The sequence below is a fragment of the Mauremys reevesii genome, linkage group 3 (assembly GCF_016161935.1).
Source record: "Mauremys reevesii isolate NIE-2019 linkage group 3, ASM1616193v1, whole genome shotgun sequence".
NCBI classification, from domain to species: Eukaryota; Metazoa; Chordata; order Testudines; family Geoemydidae; genus Mauremys; species Mauremys reevesii.
The window spans coordinates 21,751,498-21,760,178 of record NC_052625.1 but is presented as its reverse complement, the minus strand read 5'-3'; the positions used below and the strand labels follow the sequence as shown (position 1 = coordinate 21,760,178).

Here is an 8,681-nt window from a genome sequence, read left to right as displayed (position 1 = left end):
TAATTCCAAAATGCATCCCATAATACTTTGTAGTGGCTGCACTGCTGCAATGGGGCTATAGTTTAGGAGCCTGCTCGTACTATAGCCAATAGCAGATTTTCCACTTACTCAAGTGGATTCAGATCAGGCCCTAAATGCCCCCATTACACAGACTGAACAGAAAGACGGACACTGTTCTGCAAGATAGGGGAAGTGTTCTGTTTCTGTGGGTCAAGGAATTTTGAGTGGCTCTGCCAGTTCTATAAATAGTGGGCCAGAAGGACACACTGTTTCACCTATTCTGTTTTGCCTCCTGTCAGCTGTGCAATACAAGGGTGTGTCAACAGGAAAGATGGAATCTGTTAGGGGGAACTGGTATCTTACAGTATGATGGGGTGGGGTTTGCTCATTCCCTGATGATGGGAAGACGTCCAATAAGGAAAGTGGTGAAAGAAAAAAGCATGCATTTTTTCTAACAATTGTACAAATCCATGTGAACCATATAACTAATTCATTTAATAGGGTCCAAACTCTGATTACTTTCACATAAAGGAAGGGGATGGGAACATCACGCTGAAAAAAGTTTTGGATTACAACAAGATCAACAGTTTCAATCTAACGGTACAAGCAAAGGTACGCCACATTAAAACACATCCCGTGTGCAGGATGAAGCACTTTCTCCAGTATGTAATTGTGTCTCAGCTTCACAGGTTTGCTAATTCCCACTAGATTTTCTAGATCTCAGTTAGATCTAGATCTGACAAATACTTATCTGATAGGAAGAGATATATTGCTAATACTTTGTATGACTCCAGCACTTCCATTTGAAGAATTCACAGCCCTTTACAGACATAACTGTATTAAGTCTTACAGCATCCCTGTGAGATAAATATTAATATCAGTATTTTCCAGAGAGGGAAGCTCAGGTACAGAGGGCAGATCATTGAATCCCTTACACTGGTGAGGAGCTATTCACACGAGTAGTTCCATTGTCTTCACCTGTGTGAATGAGGTCTTCGCAATGCAGCCCAGAGAGATTAACATGGGTGAGTTGCCTAATTTCACACAGCAAGTTTCTGGCAAAGCCAGGAATAACACCACAGCTCTTGACTCCCAGTTGTGTATTTTAGCCATTAGACCATGCTTCCTCTAAAGTCCTGTAGGTTCCTATAAATTCTTTGAGGCCACCCTCTTAGATGTTCTGAAAGAGATCTCTCCACTGAACGTCCATTCACACAATACCATACATTTCTTTCTGTGTTGTGTTTGTGGATGTATACCTGACATCCACCTATTATGTCTATGGTATGTTTTTGCTGCCCATAATTCCTTCATATAGTAACTTAACCACTCTATACAATCTCCTTTATCCTTTCTGACTGTGCCATCATCCACTGACATCTGGCATTCTTGCCAATGTGTCTATTATTATTTATTTTATATTACCATAATGCTTAGGAGCCCCCGTCATGGACTGTGACTCCATTGTGCTAGGACACAGAGTAGGAGATGGTCCCTGCCCCAAACAGCTTACAATCTAAGTAGACAAGACAGACACAGGGTAGGTAAGAGGGCAGAGCACACAGCGTGAACAATGAGATGGTAGCAAATGGCATGCTAGTGCCACAGTTGTTTGGAGGTGGAGGGTATTTAGGACAAGCTAAATGGAAGGAGAGGGGACATTGAAGGGAAAGGGATGAGTGGACAAGGAAGGGGAGAATAGGGTAAAAAGAGTAACACTGAGATGAACAGACTGTGAAGGCAGGGGAGGAGGTGAGTTGAAGCGAACAGCCAATCAGCAAAGGACAAAGAAAGTCCAGTCAAAAGCGTAGAAAGTTCTTGATGTCCAAAGGACCCTGCTTTGGCTGCTTTGGCTGGCTCCTCTTTGCAGCTTTCTTTCAAGTCCACATGGTGGAGAGGAAAGACATCACCTGGGTCCCAGTGCCCCCATAAAGTGGGTGGGGTCTCTCTGAGTTCAGGGCAAGGGTGACCCTGGCTGGGCTGCATTTTCCCCACTACCCACAAGTGCAGTAGTCCCTGACTTGACTGTTTCTGCCCCTGTGGAGTGGAGTGTAGGAACGTTTGTGTATTTACTTAAATTTTATGCTCTTTGTGGCAAGAACCATATTTTTGTTATGTGTGTTTGCAGTGCCTAGCGCCATGGAGCCTCTAGGTGCCACTATTATAAAAATAATACATAATAATATTCTGTCACATCCTCCACTGGAATTATCCATTTGGAAGGGGAATGATTCTGGTCACATTGATATAATGTTCCTTGTTTTCTTTTTCCTTTTGGCATATAGGAAAAACTTGGAGTCAACAATGGCACAGCATCGTTGCTAATTCATGTACGGGATTATGATACAATGAACCCCTATTTCAATCAATCAATGTACAAAGCAACAATCCTAGAAAACAAGGTAGCAGCTTTTTACTGCATACTATAAATGTAAAATGGTTTATTTGCATTACTTTCACATTCATGTACAGTAAGCCATACATATATCCAGTGTCATACCTTATACATATCTATCACTCTGAGAAAGTTCACCTTTTCATTGTCCAAGATGATGATGATTTTACAACCACTATACTGTTTTTCTTTTTCTAAACGCATTGCTGCTTTTGTTAGGCTATAACTGAGGCTCCCTATAACATTGATTGTCTTCCAGGAAATGAGTAATACTGATATTGTCTGTATTCTTAATGTGTGCTTCATCACTCAGTATTCTGATGTAGCCTGATGTTCCTTAAAAAGGCACAATACTGTTCATAAAGTGCTTAGTTCATAATTTTCCACTGTGAAAACTGGAAGAGAGTCATAATATTGCCAGGGTTCCAGTGGTGACTATGTATGATTTATGACCACATTCGAATCTTGTTTCCATGATGAAAATTGTAATTTATTAATTAATATTAGAAATCAATCATGTATATTTTTAAAAGTCTTCAGTGATGTACTGTTGCAAATCACCTTTTCCAGACCGGCACTCTGCCTACTCTCCCAGAGAGGATTGTTGCTAGAGATGGAGACATAGGTATAAATGAAAAAGTATCGTACAGCATCCAACATGGTAAGAGTCTTTATTCTCTGCTGGACACATACATTCAGGCAGTTGCCTATTATGCTAAGACCGGTGAAGATGATGATAATGAAGTGCAGTGAAAAGGCAGTTATAGTTTTCTCCACATACACATTGATATTTAAAATGCTGATTTATAAGCAAAAATAACTTACTCCTCAGCCACGTGTGGGGTGCAATTTTCAAAAGCATATATGTAACTTAAGAGCCTAAGTTCTGTTAAAAAAGGGAACTTAGGGACAGATTTTAAAAAGTAGCTACCTACCTAAAGATGCAGATAGACAACTAGTGGGATTTTCAAAAGCACCACAAGGCATTACTCTGCTCAGCATTGTAAGGCCTAAGTGACTTAGACAGATAAGTCCCATTTTCAAAAATTACTTAAGTACTTAGGAGACCAAACCTTATTGAAAGTTAGTGGGATTTACGTTCCTAAATAGAACAGGTTGGGAATTTTCCCACTGAACGTTTTTTGCCAAAAATGCTGACTAGTCAAAACCTAACCTGATCATGGGAAAAGGTAGGTTTTAACAAATTACCCAATTCGAAGGAATGTTGGGAAAAAAGTTTTTAAATTGTTGAAAGGTCCCGTTTCAACATTTTTTAAATTACAAGTTTCAGGGATTTGGTTTGAAATGGCTTTTTGTTTCAAAATTTAATGTAGTTTATACTAATTTTTTTTAAAAGGTCAAAATTTAAATGAAACATTTCAAAATTATCAAACTGAAATGTTTCATTGGACGCAAACCGAAATGTTTTTCAGTTTGTTGTTAATAAAATTTTATGAGATTTCAACTTTTTATCCCAGTGCAGGATGGGAAACACTTTTGAAATCTTGAAAATTCTCGCAGGATGGGAAAGCTGTTTCCTGATTAGCCCTTCCCCTAACTCACCTAGGTGCTTTACCGCTGGAGTCTAACTTTTGAAAGATGGGCATCCCTTTAGTCCCAGAGGTGATTCCTCCAGCTGAGGGTTGAGGTAGATGGGTGGGGTAGTGGGGAGCTGTGTACACTACTAGTGCAATTCTGTACCTGCTCCATGGACAAATAGAGGTCTCCAGTCTTCAGCTCACTCAGTCTGACACCTTTCACATGCATAACATTCACCTTAGAAATAAAAAAGGGAATAGAGTGCTGAATGCAAAGCAATTGGGCAAGGTGGAAGTGAGCCTGGTAAATGTATGGAGGATCCAAAGCCAGTGTTTACTGTGCCAACATTTGGGGCTTGTTCACGGCAATGTGATTGCCTGTCACATGGCTTCCTGCAGCTCTTTTCCTACAAGAGAATTTGTCTGATGTCTGATTTAATCAGGCTGCTCTAGTAGCCTAGTGGGAGTGAAATGCTTTGCCACACAGGAGGCCCATGTTTGGCTTCTCAGCTCCTATGGGCTGGGAGCAAAGTGGAGACAGCTCATTCTGTTCCCAGAAAGAGAGAGCCCAAGCAAGGGGCCTGATTCAAAGCCCATTGCACCCAGTGAAAACCCTCCCATTCTCTTCAGTGGGCTTTGAAAGAGGCCCGGTCTCCCAAGAGGGTCATGTCCAGGTTTCCTGCTGCAAAAGGGGTCATTACAAAGCCCAGTCCTTGAGGGAAAGAAAATGGAAATAACGGGAGGCCCTTGGAATCTGAGTGTGTTTCATAAGATTTTTTTAAAGGACAGTGGCAGTTCTCATGGAAGCTTCTTTCCATCTATAATGTCTGGTACATTTTGGCATACCTGAGAGGACACCAGAATTACGCCAGGACTGGATCAGCTCTACAGATAGGATTTGTTTGCACTAGCCAATAGCATCCTATTTGCATTCCAGTGGACCCTCCAGTTTATCACAGCGCTTTCTCAATTGAGGCTGACAGTGGAGTGCTGGAATTAAAGACCCCAATTGACAGAGAGAATTGCTCCTTCCTTACCATTGGGATTAAGGTAATGATCATATTACAGCAGAGCATGTTAAACATTAAGAGTCTGAATTTCATAAAATAAAATTGGAGGCTATTGTTATTACTATTGTTGTTAATAATCAGCAGCATTAATTTGTATTATAGCAGTGACAAGGGGGCCAGTCAGGATTGGGGTCCCATTGTGCTGGGTATTGTAAAGCACAGAATAAAAGACAATTCCTGCCCCAAACAGTATATTTTGCCATGTTGTTCTAATCACTTGGAGTCGGTGAATATTATCAGTCTATGGAATTAAACTCTGTTTTCTAGGCTACTCAGCAGGACAATGATCTTAAAACAGCTAACACGATAGTGTTGGTTACTATCCAAGATGTGAATGACAATCCTCCAGAATTTACACAATCAAATTATGTGGTCTCAGTTCCAGAAAACTCCCCAGACGGAACGATGGTGCTTCAAGTAACCGCCACTGACAAAGATGAGGTAAAATGTCAATTCTGTGTGACAGCTGCAAACATTACCTCTCAGATATATAAAATTACACACTCTGCATTAGACAGTTATAGTGTATAGTCATAAAACGCATCCTGAACTTATGTAAACTACCCAAAACAGACACAGAATCTCATGATCCAAGGGCATTAAAACTGTTTTGCCTCAGTTAAAATGGGAACAATATATTTTAGTTTTTGTGAGGAAATGCATTGCCTTGAAAAATCTCTTAATTTCAAATAGATATGAGGATGATGATGTATTTATTTATTTGTACTGCAGTAGCACCTAGGATCCCTAGTCATGGACCAGGACCCATGGATGGCATGTGGCTCTGGCACTTGGGGAGGCTGGCATGAGTGCCGGAAGCTCCACTGGTGCCCAGACCGTGGCCCCTCCCCCTGCTCAACCCCAAGGTCCACCCTCGCTCAGCCTCCTCCACTGAGGCTCACCCCCCCTCCACCCGAGGCCACAGTCCTGCTTGGCCCCCCTGCCCACCGCTTGCTGTTACTGCTCACTCCTCTCCTTTGCAGTGAGCAGGGAGCGGGGGGTCTTGGGGGGAGGGTTGGAGGATAGGAGCAGCTCAGCAAGCAGCAGGCGATGGATGCCTCAGAGGAAGGGGCGGAGCAAGGGCAGGCCTTGCGGGGGAGTGGTGGAGCCGGGGCAGGAAGAGGAGCAAGGCAGGTGGGGCCATGGGGGAAGAGCGGAAGCAGGGCCTTGGGGCAAAGAACAAGCAGGGCCATGGACCAGGCTGTTTGGGGAGGCTTAGCTTCCCCTGGCCACCGCCCCCAGGCTTAGCTTCCCCTGGCCACCTCTGGCCACCCATTATACCTGCCACCCGTGCCAGGACCCCATTGCTAGTTGCTGTATAAAAACAGGCCAAAAAGATGTTCCCTCCCCCAAAGGACTTTCCTTCTAAGTGTAAAACAAAAGAACAGATAGATACAGACTGACAGAGGAGTACAAGTAAACAATGAGACAATAGTATAACAAGGATGGTGTGGATAGCACCAGCAGCAAGTTTGCAGATGACACTAAACTGGGAGAAGTGGTAGATACGCTGGAGGGTAGGGATAGGATACAGAGGGACCTAGACAAATTAGAGGATTGGGCCAAAATAAATCTGATGAGGTTCAACAAGGACAAGTGCAGAGTCCTGCAGTTAGGATGGAAGAATCCCATGCACTGTTACAGACTAGGGGCCGAATGGCTAGGCAGAAGTTCTGCAGAAAAGGATCTAGGAGTTACAGTGGACAAGAAGCTGGATATGAGTCAACAGTGTGTCCTTGTTGCCTAGAAGGCTAATGGCATTTTGGGCTGTATAAGTAGGGGCATTGCCAGCAGATCGAGGGACGTGATCATTCCCCTCTATTCAACATTGGTGAGGCCTCATCTGGAGTACTCTGTGCAGTTTTGGGCCCCCCACTAGAGAAAGGATGTGGACAAATTGGAGAGAGTCCAGTGGAAGGCAACAAAAATGATCAGGGGTCTGGAGCACATGACTTATGAGGAGAGGCTGAAGGAACTGGGATTGTTTAGTGTGCAGAAGAGAAGAATGAGGGGAGATTTGATAGCTGCTTTCAACTACCTGAAAGGGGGTTCCAAAGAGGATGGATCTAGACTGTTCTCAGTGGTAGCAGATGACAGAACAAGGAGTAATGGTCTCAAGTTGCAGTGGGGGAGGTTTAGGTTGGATATTAAGAAAAACTTTTTCACTAGGAGGATGGTGAAGCACTGGAATGGGTTACCTAGGGAGGTGGTGGAATCTCCTTCCTTAGAGGTTTTTAAGGTCAGGCTTGACAAAGCCCTGGCTGGGATGATTTAGTTGGGGATTGGTCCTGCTTTGAGCAGGGGGTTGGACTAGATGACCTCCTGAGGTCCCTTCCAACCCTGAGATTCTATGATTCTATGAACAATAATTATATTTATGAAGCAACCCCAGGCCAAGTGCTTAGAGCACTATACAAAAGCCATACTAAAAATACATTATAAAAGCTTTTAAAAAGACAAAAATAATAGTAGCGAGTATCTTTCATTCGATATGCACCTGTACCTTTACACACACAGTGTACACCTTACCTGTGCACTAACAGAATAGCAACAACCAGATGTCATTTAGGACATGTTTGGGGGAGTTTTAAAGGCTTCTCCTTTAAGATTCAAGGCAGTGTAAAACACTGGGCGCTGCAAATTTCAGCCACAGCAGATGCTCATCATTTCTGTTCCTACTCCTTGAAATAGGACACATCTATTGTTCTAATTGCATATGACTTATTCAAGCAAAACTCCCACTAACATCACTGACAGTTTGCCTGAATGCAGTTTTCCTAAAAGTATTGGGCAAATGATGGCTGCTGTAATGTGGGTATACAGGAAGCCCCTTCAACCATTAGTTTTTCTGGCTGAGGGTGCATGTGGGGCTGTCCAGCTCCACCATCGGCCTTAGGGGGAGCATGGGCAGGACAGAGGCCATGGCCCCAACCCCTACCCACCAAATAGGCTTCACTTGTGAAAGGACTGTCTATATTTATTGAATAGGTATATCAAGGTATACCCAGCACACTGTAACCCAGCCCTTGTGCGAGGACCCAGAGAAAGATACAGTGACTCCAATTCTGCATTGTTACAGCCTCTTTACACCTCTCCTGTCATCTCCTCACTGGGGGATTCCCAAAGTTCAGGAGGGTTCCACTGGGAAAAAATGGAAAATGTACTGACACCACTATGCTGCCATTTCTTGTAGCCCCTAGTATATGGGCATGCTAAAGGAAAGAGGGCGTGTAACCAGAGTGCACTCCACTCCACCTAGTCCAGGTTATAGCATAGTTCAAAGGGTACCATTGCAGCTAAGGCATAAGTTTGATCTGCCCCTGTGGTTGTTCTAACGTGCACCGGGTGCAGAACTGACTCTTGGCACCCTAGAATCTCGGGGGTGCATATGGATTCCTGAGATATGCAGCTCAAAATATGGGTGTCACCGTGCCTCAGTGGGTCACAGAATACCAGGACGAACTGTTGAGAAATGGGGCAGACCCACCCCAAGCTGGTGGTTATTCTACCATAAGATATACTAAGCCAGTAACAAAAGCAAACTTCTACCTCACCACACTGCTTAACAAGAAGTCAGAAATGCAGTCTTCTTAGATATCCCAGCCCTTGTTTCACCACCCAGACACTAGACTGAATGATGAGTGGTTATTTAAAACCAATTTCATCAAACAAAGGGTT

The 8,681-nt window shown here is 43.4% G+C and overlaps 1 protein-coding gene across 1 annotated transcript; it reads left to right on the top strand.

The window, feature by feature from the left end:
• The first annotated feature begins 1,000 nt into the window (after window positions 1-1,000).
• On the top strand, window positions 1,001-6,251 carry LOC120400481 (protocadherin gamma-A2-like). The gene is made up of 5 exons (XM_039529066.1): window positions 1,001-1,025; window positions 2,991-3,056; window positions 4,871-4,983; window positions 5,271-5,444; window positions 6,246-6,251. The coding sequence occupies exons 1-5, from the start codon at window positions 1,001-1,003 to the stop codon at window positions 6,249-6,251; spliced, it is 384 nt and encodes a 127-aa protein (XP_039385000.1).
• The last annotated feature ends 2,430 nt before the right edge of the window (window positions 6,252-8,681 follow it).